Source organism: Dama dama, chromosome 29, assembly GCF_033118175.1.
Source record: "Dama dama isolate Ldn47 chromosome 29, ASM3311817v1, whole genome shotgun sequence".
Lineage (NCBI taxonomy): Eukaryota > Metazoa > Chordata > Mammalia > Artiodactyla > Cervidae > Dama > Dama dama.
Genome location: NC_083709.1, coordinates 40,164,243 through 40,187,099, shown reverse-complemented (window position 1 = coordinate 40,187,099; position 22,857 = coordinate 40,164,243). Strand labels below are relative to the sequence as shown.

The window sequence follows — 22,857 nt, the reverse complement described above, 5'->3', positions numbered from 1 at the left end:
GATACTATATCTGTCAAATTTTTAAAGGTAAATTACTATTTTTATCATTTTTGTAATGTCATCTTACAGACATGAAAAGCATTTTGAAGGTGTGTTGGGAAGGGCCTCATGCCATTTATAATGGTACAAAAAAACTTGCATAATTTCATTTTGCTATTTTCTTTTCAGCTTGATTTTTATCTATGCGCCTCAGTCTCTACACAAAGGGCTGCAAACCAGAAGCTGTCCTGCATTCTTGCTTCAAGCAGAATGAAATCTCCTACACTCCTCTCTCTGGGTTACACGTTCCTGGTCCTGCTTTTCTTCCAGCAGGCCTGGGCTCAGTTCCCAAGAGAGTGCACCACCATGGAGGCTTTGAGGAATGGCGTGTGCTGTCCAGACCTGTCCCCACTGTCTGGGCCCGGGTCTGACCGCTGCGGTCTCTCATCAGGGAGGGGCAGATGTGAGGTGGTGATAGCCGACTCCCGGCCTCACAGCCCCCAGTACCCGCACGACGGCAGAGATGACCGAGAGGGCTGGCCCACACGCTTCTTCAACAGGACATGCCGCTGCAATGACAACTTCTCAGGACACAACTGTGGAACCTGCCGCCCTGGCTGGGGAGGGGCTGCCTGTGACCAGAGTGTTCTCACAGGTAAGTGGAGACAACGGATGCACAGTCCTGCATGGAACTCAACACATTTAATATTGTAGACCTTTGAATCAGTTGAGGTTTAAGAACTCCTAGAAACCGTCAAGCTTAAGCCTTACTTTTCATAGCTGAGGAAACTGAGGCTTAGGGAAGCTAAGAAATGTATTTAAGGAGTTGAAGTTGAAGTCCAGGTCTTCTAACTAATAACATTTCCTTTCAAGAGATTTGTTGAGTGACGCCTTTATAACAGGAACAATGCTAGATGTTTATGACTAGACCTTTCAGTAACTTTGCAAGGTAGTTAGGTTAATTGTAAATACATATTGGAGCTCAGAAAGGTCAACTCCATGTAGCTGGTATGTGGGAAACCTGGAATTCACACTGAGATCTGTCCAGCTCTAATCCATAAGCTTCTTGCACAGCCCTTGCTGACCACAAAGACGTTTCCCACTCTGATGGTCAAGTTCAGCCATTCTACAGGGTGAGCCTGGCCTGCAGCCTAAACAACATAAATGACAGAGATTTAAATAGTAGCAGCCAGCAATACTGGATTGTTCTCTTTGTGCCAAACATGAGACCAAGAGTTTCACAGAACCCTTACTGAGCTTTCTGTTTTAAATTTACATTATTGTGTTAGTTTCAGGTGGAATGCAAAGTGATTCAGTTATACATATCTATTTCTTTCAGATTTTTCCCTTATAGATTATTAGAAAAGATTGAGTAAGGCTCCCCATACTATACAGTATATATTTGTTGGTTATCTATTTCATATATAGTAGTGTATACATGTTAGTCCCAGACTCCTAATTTATCCCTCCCACCTACCCCTTTGGTAGTCATAAATTTGTCCTCTATGTCTGTGGTGAGTCTTTATTATGAACCAGGCTCTGGTCCAAGTGCTTTTTATGTATGTCCTCTTTAATCATTACAACTCTATAAAGCAGGTATTTCTACACTTACTTTACAGATGAAAAACTGATGCTTAGAGAAATATATGCCAAGTAACAGAATTAGACTCTGGTCCTAACCACTATGCTAAACCACATACTATGTTTTTGCAAAATGTATGGTATTAAAAGGTAGAAAATTACAAGAAATATGCAAATAGTGAGCAGAAATCTACAACAAGATCATAGAATCATAAAGTCCTTGATAAGATTAAAGAAAGCTCTTACTCTGCGTAGAGTAAGTTGGAGAAAGAGGGAGGAGATCAGAGAGAGAAAGCAGATATGAAGAAAGGATTTTAACAAAGGATATTTTTTAAAGTATAAAATGATGTGAGCACAGATGCAAATTATCATTCAGGGGTAAGTGGGACATGGGGTTCCAAGATGATTGAGTATTCTCTATCCATGCTCACATGGCAGATGTTTTCACATTTGAATTTTGTGTCCCTAAAGTCAGGAGAAACCTACTGGACTTAAGCACAGAAGAAAAGAACCGCTTTGTCCGGGCTCTGGATATGGCAAAGCGCACCACTCACCCTCACTTTGTCATTGCCACCAGGAGGTCAGAAGAAATATTGGGGCCAGATGGCAACACACCGCAGTTTGAGAACATTTCCATTTATAATTACTTTGTTTGGACACATTACTACTCAGTCAAAAAGACGTTCCTGGGAGCAGGACAGGAAAGCTTTGGAGAAGTGGATTTCTCTCATGAGGGACCAGCATTCCTCACATGGCATAGGTACCACCTGCTGCAGCTGGAGAGAGACATGCAGGTACGCATGAGGCACGGCCACATTCACGTCCTTTACAAACAGGGCACCTTGTTTGTAAGTCATTCATTCACAGTGTCCCGAATGATCAAAACAGGTGATGACAAAGCGATTTCACGTTATTAACCCGCCTTTGGCATTCTGTTAAGTCTCTCCCTATGCTAATCACTTCCTTATTAATTAATCTTTATCCTTTGCGAGGTGAAAAGAAAGTCACATCAATGGTCAGGAAGCCAAATGAGGTATTTGTAGGTGTGAATTAAAGCACTGGACATAGTCTACAGCTCTGTCATTGAAAAAATGACCCTCATACACTTTGCAATATAGGACTCTCATTTGATCTGTCTCCCTTCTGAAATGTAAACCAATAGCCCCTCCTGGTTTGAATGAGGAAAGTGTATGAGACTTTTCAGTCTTCCAAGTTCCAAATGTATAGCTCATTTTATAAGTTGATGATTTTGTATGATATGATATATACAGGGTTTAAACTACAAAAATAATACTTTTCACTTAAATTGGCATATTCTAATTGAACTCCTGTGTTTCCATGTTCTCTACCACTTTGAGGCTTTATAGCAGAAACCTACTAACAATATCCACTAGGTCAGACATCATTTTAATCTAAAGACATTGGCTTTTTTAGCATGAAGTGAACCTAAACAGTTATTTAAAGTTTATTTTTAATCAGATAAACTAAAATCACATTAAAGTAGCTGTTAAGATACTTTCTTATTGTCTCTTTTACTATTTGTACTATTTTAAGAAAAGTATTGTCATTTTCAAATGAATTTAAATTTTTTTCATTATTGAAGTACAGCTGATTTACAACATTGTATCAATTTCTGCCGTACAGCAACATGATTCAGTCATATTGGTTTGGCCAAAAATTTTGTTTGGGGTTTTTAGTAAGATGTTATGGACAAACCCACACAAATGTTTTGACCAACATATCTATGCTCTTTTTTATATTTTTTCCATTATGGTTTATTGTGGGGTGTTGAATATAGTTCTCTGTGCTACACAGTAGGACTCTGTTTTTATCCATTTCATATATAATAGTTTACTACTGTCAATTACAAACTAACTCTTAACCCCTTTAATAATAGTCTTAGAGCTCAACTAGGAAATCGACAAGTTGAATTTGTTTTCTAGGTGAAATAAGAGCAATGATTCCCTCCTCACAAATTAAAATCTAAAAATATCTGAGGGCAGGAAAAAATATCTGAGGGCAGACTCAAGTATTGATTTGCAGGACGCTTATGCCCAGCATTATCCAAGAAAATAAATGGTTAGAAGGGAGAGATTTAAAGCACTAAAATACAGAAAAAAATATTCATATGTACGTAGCCCATCCGTATGCAGTTTGAGAGTGATTAAATGAACTCAGCTGCTACTCTGAACTTCATATTTTATAGCTCTGATTTCACATAAGACATTTAGTAGATTATGAGTAGATAAATCTGTCATTTGTAATCAACTCCAGATCTTCTCGCCTTCAAGTCATTTTCCCACGAGTGCATCAAAATGAAAGGGCAGGTGGAAAGTATCTAAAAGCTTCAATTGTGCCTGTGTAAACTTCAACCTCTATGACTTACATTTTTAAAACCCAACTGCACAAGGGATCCAACAAATTATAATCTAAATGTAATGCACAGTTGAAATGCCACATGAATATGCTCCAGCTCCCAAATGCCAGTTGCTGAACCACAAACTGACTCTTAATGATCCCTTAGAAGCTGTCACTAATCTTTGTGAACCAGAACAATGACTGTTCAACAAGGCCTCTAAAGCCCTGGAGATCAATAACGAGGGATGCACTGGAAAGCTTTTGACCCTCTAAAATACTCCAAGGACAAGGAAATGCTTCCTAGAAAGGGTTTAAAAGTAAAAAAGCAGAAAAGTGCTAAATGTTTGCAAGGTGAGATTAAACAATGGCAATCCCTACATTTATCCCACACTCTAAATATAGTTCCCCAAAGGCCTAAAGGAATGAGAAATAATAAGTACAATAAATATATCTTTAAAGGAACCCAATAAAATAAGCATGTGATCTTGAGTCCAGCATTTTTTTTATTTGTTGAGATCAGCTCTAAATGGGAACTAGGTCCCTGGGCTAAAGAACAGCATGCTCAGAAAAATATTCAGCTTCTGTTAAGCATTTCCTGTCTATATTGGTTTCTGGCAAAGGCCTGAGTCTTCATAGTTTAGATTCTGAAGCAGAGGTCTCTAAGTAAAACACCAGGCAGATAAGGCTAATTTGAAAGAAGCCTCTGTAGTGTGTGGCCAAAATAGAATCTAATGCCTAAAGTCGACTCAATTAAATTAAAAAACAGAAATGAAATAAAAAGCACTGCTTCACATAATATATCTCAAGGCTGGATCTAGCTCCAGACAAGAGTTCCTAATGCTTCAATTAGAGATAGGAAAAACGGAAGGAAGTGAAAATGTCAAAGAGTAGAAGTTATTGTTGATAATTTCTAGTATAACCAACATGCCTGAAAAAGAAGAGACAACTCTCCAAAGCATTTGCAGAAACTTCCGTGTAATGAATTGAGTTTCACTCCCTCTAGTGCCTAAGTGACTTCTTGTAGTAAATCAGGAGCTTTGTTAAATAAGGTATCTAAGCCTGCTAGCCCTGCAGACACCACTGACACTAACTGGTTCCCAAGTAGCTGAGAAAACTAATAGTAGCAGACTGCCAGGGAGTAAACCAAGAAAGGGAGAATTTTAAACAAAAGCTGAGAATGCTAACAGAGTTTCTGTGATCCAGGAATTGTTGCAGGATCCTTCTTTCTCCCTCCCTTACTGGAATTTTGCCACTGGGAAGAACACCTGCGACATTTGCACCGATGACTTGATGGGAGCAAGAAGCAACTTTGATTCCACTCTTATAAGCCCGAACTCCGTCTTTTCTCAATGGCGAGTAGTCTGCGAATCCTTGGAAGATTATGATACCCTGGGAACTCTTTGCAACAGTAAGTTCCAAATGACAGCTAGGATTTGGAATTCCCTACTAGATAAACAGATTAAATGTGCTGCCAGAAGGCCCTTCATTCTATTAAGGACTTCAGACTAAAGTTCACTTTTATTACAGAGAATGGATGTACAAATATTCACTAAGTACCTAGGATAGTCCAGGCAATCTGGGGTGCTCCAGGGAAAAAAGAAAGTGCCCATACATTTTTCCATTGCTTTTTCTGAACAACTTGGTTGGGGCATTGCTTGCTTTCTTATTTGGGAAATGTCTACTTGTACTAGTTAATCCTCTTAGTAAGCCCAGTGCTGCTTTGTAGTCATGTGTCTTCTGCTGGAATTTCACAGAAAATGTGTCCCTAGGAAATGTGAAATCTGCAGAAAGAGTTGGAAGTACCTTGGGAGTAAAAAATACACATTTAATAATAATAATTGTTGTATAAGGGTTACTATTGTTTTGTTATTATATTATTTTTACTAATATGTCACTTTGATTTCCAACCTTCTGGCTAGATTAACAAAGAGAATGCTTAACCAACTGTCCTAATGTCCCTTCTCCAGTGGTCTGAATGCCCTCTGCCATAGGTCATGTTTCTGTCTTTTGTGGAACAGTTCCTGTGAAGCTGTCTGTTCTCTTCCTTGGATCTTATTTTTATCATCTCCCTTGATATTAACACAAGGTCTTAATCATCAGAGTCTTTCTATCTCGCTTTGTTTTGCTTCTTCAGACATGTCTAAATATTTTGAACTTTTGTTCTTCCATATAAAAACTAGAATTATTGAAATTTATTTTTTCATGATTGTACTCATAACATTTATTCTGCACATATTTTCAAGCACCAAATATTAAATTACATTGTAAACTTAGAATATTTTAAATAGAACAACAAAATTAAGTAGATTTTTTACCATTAGATTATTTAGCTGCATATAGGAATAAGAGAAGTAACCATATATAAAACTTTATTCTATATAAGTATAAAATTAGAATTTTTGTTTGGTGAAATGAGATGAAATTGAGGATTGGTGTATATTTAGGTACCAAAACATTCATCTCTCCCTGTGACTTTTTTTTTTTTTTAATTTGCTTGCACATGGACGACTTCTGTCATTGCACCTACTAACTTATTATGGATTAGAGTCCTGTGGGATTCCCATGCAGGAATGAATGAAAAGTTCAGAGTGTCTGAAGTAGAAAGTAGATTTGAGAAGTATTGTGAAGAAAAAGAGCATGTCTTTCATATGATGAATCAAAAATAGTTTAGTGGCTGGATAGTTTAGTGGCTGGAAGAATATTAGGTGTCAATAAATAACTCTTTGGTGGTTATTTAGTCACTAAGTCATGTCCAACTCTTATGACCCCATGGACAGAGGAGCCTGCAGGCTACAGTCCACGGGATTCTCCAGGCAAGAATACTAGAGTGGGTTGCCATTTCCTTCTCCAAAATAACTCTTTAGTGTACAGAGTTTGGTGCATTCGTAGTAAAAGGAGAGAGACTGTCTAGAAAGCATATGAGAACATAAGCATGGAAGCACAGCTCTAAAGATGTACATGTATGCATGTCCCATAAAAGATGATCAGTCAAACCACAGGGATGGATAATTTTATCAGAGAAGAAAAGTAGAGGGAGGAAAGAATTATCATGAGGATTAGTTTATCAAAGCATTTGGCATCATATCAGACACATTAATGGGTGTTCAATAAAATGTTATTTTTCCTTTTTTCTTTCATGGGCCTAATAAATAAAATAGTTCTGGTCTAACTTCCTATATTTCCTGCCATCGACTATCCTCTTCCATTGCCACATACTCCAGGCTAGCTGTTCACCTAACAGGCTCTCTCATACAAATCAACCTTATCTTTTCATAAGTCAACAAACACCAAACAACTATTTAGCTTCAATTATGTGCCATCTACTGGATCAAAACTGGAGGACATACTGGTGATCAAGAACAGTTTGTGCTCTGATGGGGCTTATATTATGCACAGAAAAAAGCCTGTCATCCTTTATTATTATCTCTGCTTAAAAATGCTTGACTTGTAAATTTTTTCTTATTTCACCTCTGGCAATTTTCCTCGGATCTTCAGGACTCTTTGCAAATCTGACTACCCAATGAAGTCTTCCTGAAGCTGCCCAATTGGGAAGAATTAGCATTCTCTCTCTTTTTTTTCTCTTTCTCTCCTTCCCTCCCTCCCTCCTTTCCCTATTTCTTTCTCTCCCTGCCTGTCTCCCCAAAGGCATCTTTATATTCCTAGGGATATATATTATCCCATAGCAGCCCTTTGTTTACCTGTTTATCTTACTGACCTTCAAAACTTTTATTTTTCACATTAATTGCTGAAAAGTATGTGTTTATTGAAATATAGATCACTTCCCAAAGAGAGTTAAGGTTGTTTTAACATTATTTCTTTAAAAGCTTGAAACAAACAACATTCAAGACCAAAATTCCATGTAAGTGTGAAATATGGATTTCAGTGTAGAATTTTGGTTTATGAGATTATATTCACAAAATTTAATCTTCCACGGAACTTCTGTTTTAATGTGTTCTCTTGAAAAAAAGAGATTTAACATATACTGATATGCTAATAACATTATACTGATTTAACGAATACAAGGACCTCTGTTTTTACGATCATCTTTTTCTTCAGATGATTCTGTGTATCACATATTTTCCCTATTCACAGAAGTTGGACATGATAACCTAGGTTTTATCACTTTAATACCACAGAATATGCATTAAAAATTTTTTCTCTTCTACAAAGGAAAACCTGTCTTTCTGCGTTCAAGACCCCATGTATACAAGTTTAATAAGGAAAGCTAAGATCTCTAAATATTCTATACGTGTTCACATACCCCATCTTTTTCCCAGGCACTGAGGGTGGGCCAATTAAGAGGAACCCTGCTGGAAATGTGGCCAGACCAATGGTGCAACGTCTTCCTGAACCACAGGATGTCGCTCAGTGCTTGGAAGTTGGTTCATTTGACACCCCTCCTTTTTATTCTAACTCTACAAACAGCTTCCGAAACACAGTGGAAGGCAAGTAAACAAAACCGGCGCTCTGAATCGATCTAGTTGTCACTGGAAAAATTCAAGTGTTCAAATTAAATCTCTTTAAAAAAAAAAAACCTTTGAATGCCATATGGATCCTGTCAGTTTATATGAATAGGGCTGCCTATCATGATATAGTCACAGTCCTCTGCTCAATAGAAGAACTTTCTTAAAGAAAAGTGTAGGCCCTGAAACTCCTTTTATCACAGGAGAATTCCTTGGAAAGGATCCTCCATTTTCTTAAAATACCTAAAAGGTATTTAAACTCAAATTTCTGTTAGATGGCTGGCCAATATGGGTATAACTATATCAAATTCTAGTGTAGGCAAATAATATTCAAGACTTGGAGATATTAATTTTTTTCTTAAAAAAAAATCCTGAACATCCAATAGTTGACACCAAATAAAAAGTCTGCTTTGGGCGTACGTATTATTGAGGTATCATCCTGAAAGTTTTTTTAAGATTTATAAAAAATCAAACTAACATCTAGAGATATTTAATTTGATTTTCTTTAAATAATTCAAGTATTTTAAAGTTGAGAGATCAAGTCCAAAGAGGTGAAAAGATATCCAGCTAGTTAGTAACAGAGCACAGATTCAAATCAAAAATTTCTAAGTCCTCTAAAAATTTTATGTCATTTATAATTATTTTATAAAAAACTTTTACACCTCTAAATTATTCATGACACATTAAAGTCTTAAAAGAACAGAATCAGGTTTAACTTTATTATAAACTTGTTCTTGTCAAATTTTACCTTAAATACAGTATTGTACATGTTAGACCACACTCCCTTCCAACCGAAAAAGGGAATAGATCTCTCTTTCCCTTGATCTAAAATACTTGATATATAAATCTGATAATTAATTTCAATTATCTCCCTTTTTATCATCAAAATTAGGTGCCATTCTTTCCTATCTTTATGTTAATTTTAATAACTACATATGAATACACTGACTTGGAGGTTCCCCAATAATCACCATATTTTGACTAAGCTGGTATTTATAAACTAATGCTGTAAGTAGTGATTCTGTAAAGAATGTAAGAATATAAGAGTGTATTTTATTGATGCCCAATCAAAAGACAAATTATACTGATTTCCAGACAGAATGTACAAAAAGGTTAGCGCCTAACATGTACAATGTAAGCAATCTTTAAATGTTTTATAAGTCAAAAAATAATGGAATAAACATATAAAAAAGAATAATGAATAAATGAATGAGTAGTTATAATTACTATACTGAGTTAACGCATTTCAAATTCTAATATTGCTTTTATAATATACAGGCATACCCTGCTCTCCCACCTCTGGTCTTCAAGCTAGCTACACACTTATAACTCCATCCCACGTCAGAGACTCCCTACTTTTGTTTGTGATCTATCCGTGTCTTCTCCCTAATATACTTACATGAACAATATGTGATGAGAGTACATATGGGAAGTATATGTGTTAAAAATGACATATATACTACATGAAAAATGTATATATTATATGTAATAGGTATATAATATGTGGGTTATATGTAAATGGGGATGTGTATAACGCACGGCTTCCCAGGTGGTGCAGTGGTAAAGAATCTGCCTGCCAACACAGGAGATGTGGGAGGCGCAGGTTTAATTCCTAGGTCAGGAAGATTCCCTCAAGAAGAAAATGGCAAGCCACTCCAGTATGTTTGCCTGGACAATCCCATGGACAGAGGAACCTGAAAGGCTACCATCCATGGGGGTCTCAAATAGTTGGATGCAACTGAGCATACATGCACATAAATGAAACACACATGAAATATATGTAGTGTATAATATGGAAATGTTTTTGGAGAAGATATAAATATATAAATGTGTGTGTGTATATATATATATAGAATAGAGAGCATTCTCAAAAGTTCTATAAATGTTTTGACAGCAGTCTTTTCAGATATTTAAAACTAGTACAGAGATGATAAAAAAAAGCTCTGAGAAATTCTAACTTCTCCACAGAAATAATTTTCTAAAAATATACATGCTGACAGTCTGAAGAAGTAAGGCAGGAGACTAAAGTAACATCTGGCAATTTAGGTTCAGGGCAATCAGAGCAGTGTTCTCCCAATTGTATCAGCAGTTTTTATAGAAGCTAGAGATTTCCACTGTCTTTATCTCCATGTAGACCAATGTTAGCCTTGTCAAAATAGAGTGCTCTATATATTTTGACTGGTATCCTTTGCAGGTCATTATTTTTAACCTAGAGGCTACACTTAGAATGTCACGCCACTAGCTTCAAACTAACCTAGCTCTTACTACAGCAAACAAATGTCACCACCCATAGGTTCAGAGAATCAGTGCTACTACACTAAGGTAAAAATTGGCCTGACAAGCTCAGGAAAAATTGTTTCCCAATATAATTACTGCTTTGGACTTAAAAAGTCAGATATTTATAATGGATTTTATTATTCTCATCTTTATTTTTATATCTAGGTTACAGTGAACCCACAGGAAGGTATGACCCTGCTGTGCGAAGCCTTCACAATTTGGCTCATCTATTCCTGAATGGAACAGGGGGACAAACTCATTTATCTCCCAATGATCCTATTTTTGTCCTCCTACATACATTCACTGATGCAGTATTTGATGAATGGCTGAGGCGATACAATGCTGGTGAGACTCTTTCATATGCTTTTTGCAAACTCAGCAAACAAGACTGTTCCGATGGCATAGTTATCATTTTAGGCTAAGAACCTGACATATTTAAACTACGCTTTACAATAGGATAAAATAGTTCTAATATTTAGCTATTTCCAAATATCTTAAACCACTCTGAAAAGGCAGATAAGAAGCCTCTCAGTACAGTAATAAAAAGATGACTTATTAACGTTCACTAGGACTAAAAACTAATCCTTCACTTCTTTACCATGTAAAGATGACTACCATGTTTCCCCAATTTTTCTTTCTCATATCTTCCAATGAACATCCTCATTGCTTTTCATATGGATGTGAAAACCTGAAAGAGTTCTTCTTTGATACCCCAAAGACAGAAAAATTATACTCATAAACCACAGTTCTGATTTTTATTACTTTACAGCCTCTCACAAATGGAAATTTTATTCAACTTGAAAAGTTAATGCTGGTTTTTATATCACACCATAGAACATCTCTTTTAAGTTCACTTTAATGCATTCTTTAAAATGCTATTTAGAGGCTACTTTCTCTTCACTCAGCTGAGAGGGTTATATTACTATTCAAACTATGAATGTGCTTTTATTGGTTAAAACATCATAAATTTTCACATTTAAAAGTGTTCTAAATTTTGGCTCATGTACCTTTATCTCATCAAGGACATATACATAATATTGGAGATTATCTACTGATTCATTTATTCATTCAGCCACCTCTTACTTCTGTTGCTCATGTGTTGTGTGTGTGTATGTGCTTGTGAGAGAGAAAATACAGTAGTAGATTCTAATCTAACCTGATATGGACTATTAATTGATGAGTTGGTCAAAAGAGTTTGTTTCAACTGAAAACCATTTAAGAAACAAATAGCCTAAATATAAACATTTATCTACTTATTAATCTTCTGTGAAGTCACTGATTAGAGTTCCACCTGATTTTTCATGTGTATTTATATACATACATGCAACCATAATGAATTATCTATAATTTGCATTGTCTGTTTCTTTAAAGTGAAACAAGAAATCCACAACCCTTGTGATGCTGAGTACAGTATTATCCTAAAATTTTCATAATGTTTCCCTAACCCTTAATAGTCACAGTTGCCCACTCCTAATTCTATAGCAGTGTTATAGCCGTTCATTCTTAATAAATCTTTCCAAAGCAGTCCATTTATTTATTATGAAAACATCCTTCTCTTTTTATATTTACAACTATCAGTTTATGCATGTTTTGTTATACTACTTTTATTTTAATAACAATTAACTCGAATTAATAGGTTTGTGGATGAACAAAACACACTTTTATTAGACATGTACTTCTGATAACTAGATAGCAACGTGTAAGCTGACAACAAGCATATGTAAATAGATACAGTGTATGGGGGAGAGTCTCTTTGTAGACAAATAATATTAGGAAAGGGGATAGGGAGGACTGTGTAAATAGATAAAGAAAGATGGTCCTAAGAAAGGAACAAAGGAGCCACTGTTGCTGGAGCAGAGTAGGGAGGGGGATGAAAAATGGAGGGAGATGACAAGGTCAGAGGAAACACTGGAGCAGATCCTTAAAGGCATGGGATTTAACTCTGAGAGATGGGGAGCCATGGAAGGATCTGACATAGGGAAGGAACATTGCAATGCAATTGTTACTTTTATTAGTCTTCTTTTCCTCCATTTATTTTAATGGACATACCTTTTTTTTTTTTTTTTTTTTTTTTTTTGTTGCAGCTGAAACTTAACTGAGTTGAGGCTGATTCAGTAAAGAAAAAAATAGGAAGCTTAAAAAATTATCTAAGTTATTAGCTTTAATATCTAACTTTAATAAGTAATTAGTATGAGTGCTTTGAGGTCAGGAATCCTGTCTTTGGTTCAATGCTATAGCTCATGTGCCTAGGTCAGTGTCTGGCATGAGGAGGAACACAATAGACTTTAATGGATACATACTTAATTACCATTAATTCAGAGTACATTTGAAATCATTAAATTTTAAAGTAATTAAATTTAAGGTCACAAAAATATAAACACTACCTGCCATTTCTATGATCAATGTTTCTTTGGAGTAGATGTTGAAAAACTTTCCTATGCTTCACAGGATTGCAGTGACTGTCCTGTGATTACTTCTTGCAATCAGAAAATCTAATACTTAACTAGCCTTCTCACATATTTCAGCTCTTCTAAACATATTCCCACTAATGTCTTGCCCAAACCCACTTCCAATTCTGGTTTTGTGACATTCCACTTAGCATTTAATTGTACCAACATAAATATAAACAACAACAATAAAGAAAGATTTTTTGCCACAAAGAGCATCACTCTTATCTCTGATAACAAAAATGCACTAGTAACATAAATGCCTATGATTTGTATTTAAGTAGAAAGATGAAAGGTGGCAAGAAACAAATAGTATTATAGGACCTTGATTCAAAATGTTAAACACTTTTTGATAACAGAGTAAGAACCCAGGGAATAAGCTCACATTTATTGTTCTAATTAAACAGAAAAAATGAAAAGTACTAAACAGAAATATGCATAGTCAAGGACAAACCTCCATCAGATACACTGCCTCCTAAATTTAAATAGATGATGCTACAGCAAATTACAGGTTCAATCTTTCTTTAGCTTTGAAAAGTAACTTTAATGAATTTCACTGAAAATAGTTTCTGTAATTTAAAAGTAAAACAACTAGTGATTATCATAGATAAGAAAATACTAAAACTTTCTTACTTTTAAACTTTCTTTTTCTATTGGGTGACATGTTACTATTGTACTCAAAGCGTTTGAGCTCTGCTTCATGCAATTCCCAATTCTGCTGTCATAATTTTTTATGTTGTTATTCAGTATAAAATATGAAAGAACTTTTATTGTTATCCTTGAACATTTTAAGTCACCTTCAGAACATAATAATATATTAATACAACCTGATTATGTCTATTAACAAGGTGTCTTTGACATATTTTAGATATATCCACATTTCCACTGGAAAATGCCCCTATTGGACATAACAGACAATACAATATGGTACCATTTTGGCCTCCAGTTACCAACATAGAAATGTTTGTTACTGCTACAGACAACCTGGGCTATACTTACGAAGTTCAATGGCCAAGTAAGTACTGAAAATGTACTTTTACTGTGGAAATTTCCAAATCAAACTTGTTACCTTTAAAGTAATCTCAGTTTTCTGAGATAAAGTAACCCACAGCTTTCACTATGATTAAATAGTTTCATTTGAATTTTTATTTGGGGATAAAGAGAATGAATTTAAAATTTGTTGGGACCCCATTCTGACCTGGTTGAGCTGGTTCCAAAGCACACTATTTCATTTAATACTTACAACCCTCTGAGGAAGGTATTAAAATCCTCATTTTACAAATAAGGAAGATGGGATGAGAGTAATTACCAAAGATCACCTTCCTAGAAGCACAGAGAATGAATTTTGAGCTTAGCTCTGTAAAATATGCCCTGTGTAATATACTCTTATTTTTCTACTACATGATGTGCTTCTAGTTGTTTATCTTAAAAGAGATGAAGTGAGACACTCTGAGCTGTTTTTTGAGAGGGTGTGAAATTGAAAATCTCCTGGTTTAATTTTAAATCCTTTTCTTAACCAAGGCAATGGGGTACAGTGGAGGAGCACAGGATTTGGATCCTGAAAGATCTGGGCTCCAAAACAAGCTCCACCGCCTACTAACCAAATGACCTTGGGCAAGTGATTTAAACACTGAGCCATCATCTCCTCACCTTCAGAACAGATATAATAACTATCCCAATAGGATGCAGTCATTATGAGAAATTGGGGAATGCTTTGAAGATGCCAGGTGCTATAAAAGGCAATGTGGCCAATAAAAATTAAATACGAGGATTTTGTCAAGTGCCTGGAACAATGCCTACATTTAGGGTATCCAATTTTGGCAATGATTTTACTATTTATTTTTTGCTCTCATTTTATTTTCAAACAGGTCGGAGTTTCAGTATTTCTGAGATTGTCACCATGGCAGTAGTGGCTGCCTTATTACTGGTTGCGGTCATTTTTGCGGGCGCTTCTTGTTTGATTCGTGCCAGAAGCAACATGGATGAAGCAAATCAGCCTCTGCTTACTGATCAGTATCAACACTACATTGAAGAATATGAAAGAATCCATAATCCTAATCAGTCTGTGGTCTAATGACAAGTGTAAATTCTCATATGCATCTGAATCATAAAACCACATGCTTAGAAAATAATAGGTTGAGTTACTAACTATATTTTTTTTACTCTGTTACTTCCTTCCTCGTGCATGTGCATATGGGAATTACAATCTCACGATATTATTTTCCAGAACTGGGGAAAGTCTCAATCTTTTCAATGGTTTCTATTTTTCAGTTCTACTTAAAAAAAAGTGTTGCAGGGGTGGGGGGTGGGGCTTCCCTGGTGGCTCAGCTGGTAAAGAATCTGCCTGCAACGCAGGAGACCTGGGTTCAATCCCTGGGTTGGGAAGATCCCCTGGAGAAGGGAAAGATTACCCACTCCAGTATTCTGACCTGGAGAATTCCAAGGACTACAGTCCATGAGGTCTCAAAGAGTCAGACATGAGTGAGCAACTTTCACTTTAAAATGGTAGGTTATACCAATTCCATGGTATTTAAACAAAGATGAAGATTTGGGGCATGTTTTAAAATATTAAAGATCAATAAAATGACAATCTAAATAAGTTGCTGTACTTTGTTTATATTGTAAAGAAAAACCATGATTAATAGTAAACTGATTAAAATACATGAGTAGGACACAAATGGACTTATTTATGAAGCAGAAACAGACTCACAGACATAGAAAACAAACTTATGGTTACCAAAGCAGAAAGGGGATAGGGAAAGGATAAATTAGGAGTTGCAATTAACAGACACAAACTACCATATAAAAAAACAGATAAACAACAAGGTCCTACTGTATAGCATGGGGAACTATACTCAATATCCTATAATAAACTATGATGGAAAAGAATATGAAAAATAATATATGTATATAATTGAATCACTTTGCTGTAGACCAGAAACTAACACTGTAAGTAAACTATACTTCAATAAAAGCTTTTTAAAAAATGACTTGGCATTTCTACAATGTTAAGATGTAAATACATTTCCATTCCTTGGCAGTGCCCAACACATATAAAGGAAACTACATTGTAGTTTAAATTAATCATGTGACATTATAAATGGGATCCTAATTAACTTTTTAAAATTGATCTTCCTCTTAAGGTTCAAGGCCACAGCAAAATCACAATCTTTGTCACACTTTGGAGAGGTAAAAGCTTTACTTTGTAAAAAGAAAGTTAATGGTGCCTGTACTTGAACTGTGTTCTTCTATCTGTCAATTCACTGACAAAAGAACTACCCATCCATGTTTCACCTCCCACTTCCTCTCAGAGGCCCACAAGGAGGCACAAAGGTAGAGAAAATGCATCATTGTGCTCTACAAATAACATCAGTTCATTGTGTTTAATTCAAATATCACTGTCTCTCATTTAGCAGCCTGCTATATATTTTCAAAAAAATATTACTTCACAAGTCCCTCATTGTACAATTCCGCGAGAATGTCATTTGTTAATTTCTTCCTATCTTTTAACAAAATATTTTTCTCTTTTTGATCTTGTATTACTAAAATTATATTCCCAATGAAGAGCTCTTATAGGCTAGTTATAGAGGGCAAACATTTTAATTAAAATGAAATTTTAAAAAGAAATTATATCAATAATAATCAGGCACTATAGAAAATAGGTAGTCTGACATTCCCATCTCAATAAACAGACACAAGACTAAAATTATATACATCTGATTGGTTATTGGGTTTCCCTATATTAAACAATCTTCAGGCTATATATACAAGATATTCAAAATGTGTTAGCAAAAGAGAATGTATATAATAATAGCATTGTTCTAACTTTCAAAGAGCATTACTCCATTGGTTCTTGCAAATACATTTTGACTTATTAAAACATTATATATGCAAAGCTTTTCAGAAAATGATTTTATAATGTAAGATTTATTAATATTTTATATAAACATCAATGAAACTGAATTCTTCACTTCATATTTTTGGAGATTTATTGAGTACTCATTTATAGACATGTATTAAGCACACACTATGGATTTGAGGAGGGGAAAGTCAAGAACATACATTGAGATGATATTTGACTTGGGTCTTAAGAATACCAATGAATTTGCCAAACATTAGAGTGTGTGTTAGGTGCTCATTCATGTCCTACTCTTTGCAACCCCATGGACTGCAGCCGGCCAGGCTCCTCTGTCCATAGAATTCTCCAAGCAAGAATACTAGAGTGGGTAGTCATTCCCTTCTCCAGGGGATCTTCCCAACCAAGAAATTGAACCCAGATCTCCTGTATTGCAGGCAGATTCTTTATTGTCTGAGCCACAAGAGAAGCCAGATATTAAAGTAGAGAAAGGCATTCCATGTGGAAGTGAGACCATGAGCAAAGTCACAGGAATTTGAAAGAACATGGAACATTCAGAAATATAAAGCAGGTCAGTGTGGTTGGAGCATAGTTTTCATGGAGGGGAGTAGAGAGATAAATTGGGAATAAAGTCAGTCATATGTGCAATATTAATAAATTTGGAATTCATTCTATCTGTCCCAAAACATAAGCATTAAATCTAAGAAATCCTAACTCTTAAGAGAGAACTATACCCATTATCTTGATAATTTTACCCTAAATGTGCCGCTTTATTTTTCTTTTACTCAAGGACTTATTTCTATTTATTTACAGCTCTGTAAGATCTTAGGATTTATCTTGATCAGGTGACCACTACTCTTTCTATAATATGCTGTATTATTTATTACAAATAATACTTTTTTGCAATCTTGGAGATTTTCCATTGTTTTCAGTCCTCCAGTCCACTTATAAAACATAGTAAATGAAATTATAATGCACTCACTGGAAAGTACATTGCATATCACTTAAATCCACAGTTTCCTGATGCATAAGCAGCCACTGAATGCCAATGCCACAAACTGAACTGACCTTTACAGTCAAAACAGAGTGAGTAAAAGTGCCTGATTAAACCTTCCTATAAAATCGAGAATGAAAAGCTATTACTTTTGTGTCCCTCTGAAGTTATGTTCTGTCTTTTCTCATATAAGCAGATCTCAGAGGTGGTGCTCACTTACCTCTCCATATAATCTTTAAAACTGGAGGCAGAGGAAAAGATCTGTCTAGTAAAATAACTGTTCCAAGGACTGGTCATAAGACAGCTGTTCTGAGCTCAGTCCTTAAAGACCCAATAATACCATGTATTTTGTTCTTTGCCATTTCCTAGTCAAAATTGTTACACAAGCAACCAACCAATGGAAGATCAAATTGGGTAGAGAGAGATAATATGAACTTTAAAAAAGAAAAAAAAATATTTAAATATATTAAATTTATTTTATATAAAAAAACCAAGAACAGAGCTTGAAATGTAAAAGATGACATTTAAAAGGAATAATGCAAAGTCTCGCACTTTGAAAGCATAATCGAAAAATTAAATGGGATTAAAAGATAGAAACTAACAGGAGAGTTTAGTGACTTTCAAGGTCAATATAAGGCAATAATGCAATGTAACCAATAAAGGTGCTATGTGATTGACAAAGAAGAAAGAAATACTATGGAAGTGTTATGGTATTATGCTTCATTAGTACAGAAACAGAAATCTGTGGTGTCTGAGTCACATCTGGAATATTTATTTGACTTAAAGTCCATGGTTTAAGGGGAACATTGACAAACTGGAACATGTCCATTTAAGTGATACAATGATACAATCACTAGCCCAAGACAGACACTTGGAACTCACCTTTGAATTCTACCAATTCTACTGATCCTCACATCTATTGAATTCATAATGCTGTTAATACAGCCAGTATCTATTGACCACTATATCCTGGGCAGTGAACCCATCATCTGAGACAAAGGTGAATTGCTTTACCTTCACCACAAAGGTGAATTTACCTTTACAAAGGTAAATTGCTCAATTGGTGAGCAATTTACGCTCAGGAGACAGCTGAGGGCTGGGGAGCCACAGACACCTAGTGGGTATAGGCCAGGGGTGCTACTAAACATCCAACAATGCACAAAACAAATCAAATTATCCAGTCAAAATAATATATACATCCAGTCCAAAATGTCAATAGTACTGAAGTAAAGAAGACTTGATCTAAGGCTACAAATATAAACAAATTTCATAATGCTCATAGCCTCGCAGAGCTTGGGATCTAGTGAAAGAGACTGACAAAACCTAGGCACTGTTTCAGGAATGCATTATTTTCTCACAACTAGGAAGCTTGAACGGTAGTCCAAGGTAAGTAAGAGAGCACAATGATGCCTTCAGGAGGACAGGCTCTTTATAATTTTTCTCCATCACCTTTAATGTGTAGGTTTTACCTTTTTACTTTTACTATCAGTACTGTAAAATGGCTACTACATCTTTGGACTTTATACCACATAGAAATCTTTTTTATTTGGAAATGAATATCATCCCAAATTCTGCCTATATCATATTAGAAGTTTATCACATGGAAGGAAAATAGAGAAAATTGAGGGAGTTTTTGTTGTTGTTGTTTTTGGTTGTGGTTTATGCTTTGGTTGGTTACTATCCTGAATAATATCAGAAACCTAATTGTAAGGAATAGAGAGAGAGGAACTGGAATTGTGGCAGCTGGGAGTATTGCTGCAACAACAGACAAACAAGCAATCAAGATACTTAACAATTGTAGAAGAAGGAAAGAAACATTCAGTGTGCTTTATTTAAAAAAATCTGGTGGGGGGTTGCATCTAATTTAGATGGGTGATTCAAGATCAGCTAAAGAATTAAGCTGAAACCTGGAGGATGAGAAAATTGCTGGAAAAGTTAATTGAACAGGCTATGATAAAAGCTGAATCCTCATTAGCCACAGTAGCATGTTAAAACATGCTACCTCTACATTTTTTTAAAGGTAAGAAGTTTAACTATGCTCTTTAGAAATAAGGAGGCAAAATCTGAAGAATCAGCTTGAAGAGCTGAAAATGACTATTTAGGAAGTATGAGTTGTATGTGGGAAAGACTGGAGCAAAGGGATTTTTATAGTCCTTCATGAAACTTGACTTTTTTAAAGGAAGTTTAAAAGAAAAGAGGGACTTCTATTTTGAAATCTTGGTAAAGAATGACTGCCACTAAGCAGAAATTTATTCTTATTTTCCCCTATGAAATAGGAAACTTCAGACTTTTAATTTGGGAAAGAGTTTAAGAATGAACAATGAATAAAATCTGTCATGGCTTTCAAATGGAAACGATAGCAAAATGAGTAAGACAGGTTATCAATCAATTAGATTAAGTAAATTACACGTGGAAATATACTCTTGTATTTTTTATGTAGACTTCAATACAGATCTTCTGACGCGTGCTAAAATCTATTTCTGCAGTGTTCTTTCCTACTAGTCTTTGGATTTGGTCAGACTTTTCATTAAAGTGAAAGTCACTCAGTCGTGTCTGACTCTCTGCAATACCATGGACTATGCATGGAATTCTCCAGGCCAGAATACTGGAGTGGGTAGCCTATCCCTTCTCCAAGGGATCTTCCCGACCCAGGAATCAAACCGGAGTCTCCTGCACTGCAGGCAGATTCTTTACCGAGTATCAAGGAAGCGCATTCCATCTGCTAAAAACTGAACAGACTGTTACCACAAGGTGGCAGCCTTGAACACATTTCAAAATGTTGATAATGGACATCAAATGTTTCCAACTGAACAGTGAAGACATCTGCTCTTTCTCTTCTGGTTTAAAAAATAAATGTTCGTGTGATCCCTGAAAGGCAGAAGAAATGCAGTTTTTCATTTTGGTGAGAAAATGCCCTGTGAGATTAATGATCTCCACATGGCTGAAATTCCCAACTGAATTATAATAACAAAAAAAAAAAAAAAAAAATGTGTCTTCTTATCAACTAGAACTCTTGTATACATTATCCTCCTTCATCACGATCACTTATCATGAGGCCCTTCTGGGCCACAAAATGAAGAGTGAGTGGCAGATCACCCAAATGGTTTCACATACAATATATGATTATGCCAGTACCAAAGATGCTGATAATTTGTGACAAGGGTGAAAGGGCTAGTCTGCTATGGGAATCAGCTCCACTCAGCCACTGAGACTACACATAATGAAAGGCATGGCTAACTTTGCAAATGTACACCTTAAAGCTGTCAAAGAAAAATGAGCCTACTAGAAAGCTAAAAAGAGTACCAATTCATTTTACCTTACTTTGAAAAGAACCCAACCTAGACAACAGATGCAAAAATACAATGACCTCCTGCATAGTCTCCTACATTTAACAACTGTCAATACTTTGTGCATTTTTGTCACTCTATTTTCATATTACCCATTTATATATTATGATTAATATTTTCTTTGACAAAGTTGAAAGTTAAGTAGTATATACCATGACCAACATTTGTTCCTATTTCTGTGTGTCCCCTAAGAAGAATGGCATCCTTTTATATGACTACAATCCAATTGTCAATTTCAGGAAATTTAACATGGATTCAACACTATATTCCAATATATATTCCGTAGGAAATTGTTCCAAAAGAGTCTCTTAGAGTAATTTTTTAAAATAACCAATTCAATACTTAAAACAAGAAATACTATATTTAGTATGATTTAAGAATGTTAAATACATGAGGAAAACTTATTTAAATCAAGCTGAGTAAAACTAAGTAAACCCAAAGAGTAGGAAAAAAGTGGGGAACTGCTACTAAATTCCTTTCTAGAAAAGTACTCAACATCTGATTGAAATAGGTGAATTATATGACCAACTCTGAACCCAGACAGCCCTAGGAAGGCCTCGTGTCTCTTCTATTTATTAGCAATATGTCACTGAGCAAGTTGTGTTACTTTTCTGTGCTGCAGTTTTGTTATCTGTAATAGAAGGGCAGTTTTTTGTGTTTTTTTTCAAAATAAAAAATTTTAGAACATTAAAACCGACTTTATATGGTAAGTACATTTCCCAGTGGCTGGAATGCAGTAGGTGCTTAATAAATTTTATCTTTCATTCCTAGCTTCTTGAAAACTTAAACTCTTCCCAACAACCTCCCTAAAATAAGTTCAGCAAAAAAGAATTTCTGCTCCAAAGTTAAACTTCATGGTTCACGATGCCATGCTGCACACTGGTTTCCAACTGAACGCTCTCATCCCACTGCCATCAAGGGGCATGTCACAGCTAATTATCTGTCATCACGCCCTGTTGCAGAGGCAGTACCCTGCCTGCTGCTGCTGGGACCTCCTTGCTGTCTGTGGATTCATTTGCATTGCCTCCTGAGTGTCTCTGCTCTGTACGGATCACGCAGAATGAAGCCCAGGGGCCAACTAGCAGGCCCATCTGAATTGTGGAACATATCTAAAGCCCCTCCTCATTACTTAGTGAGTAATGTGGGGGATGTTCGCTGGTTCACACACCCTGGCAATGTAAACGGTCATCTGCTGCCTCATCTGCTTTTCCGCGTCTGGGGTGCAGGACCAGATCGGCTGAGGAACTTTGCTAGCACTTATGCAAATAGCTATGGGAGTTCCTGGGTTTGGCAACATTTCCTTTCCGAAGCCTCATTTGTGGCTGTGCCGTCTGCCTCTTTTGTGCTTCCACATTTTTGCGAGGAGACCTCAGAATACATCTCTCCCATATTCATGTTGTATTTCTGTCAGTACATTTAATTCACCCTGTTTAATGACTGTGATGTGTCTGTTTAAACCCTGAAAGAACATATTTTTAAGATACAGATTACATATAACTAGTTTTCCAAATTAAATTTAGATTTAAAGTGCATAAATAAAATGCATAAATAAAAT

At 35.7% G+C, this 22,857-nt stretch overlaps 1 protein-coding gene across 1 annotated transcript; it reads left to right on the top strand.

The window, feature by feature from the left end:
- The first annotated feature begins 249 nt into the window (after positions 1-249).
- Positions 250-15,179, top strand: TYRP1 (tyrosinase related protein 1). Its single transcript, XM_061132452.1, has 7 exons — positions 250-634; positions 2,032-2,354; positions 5,122-5,326; positions 8,196-8,363; positions 10,824-11,003; positions 13,974-14,120; positions 14,974-15,179. Exons 1-7 carry the CDS (start codon positions 250-252, stop codon positions 15,177-15,179), a joined length of 1,614 nt encoding a protein of 537 aa, XP_060988435.1.
- The last annotated feature ends 7,678 nt before the right edge of the window (positions 15,180-22,857 follow it).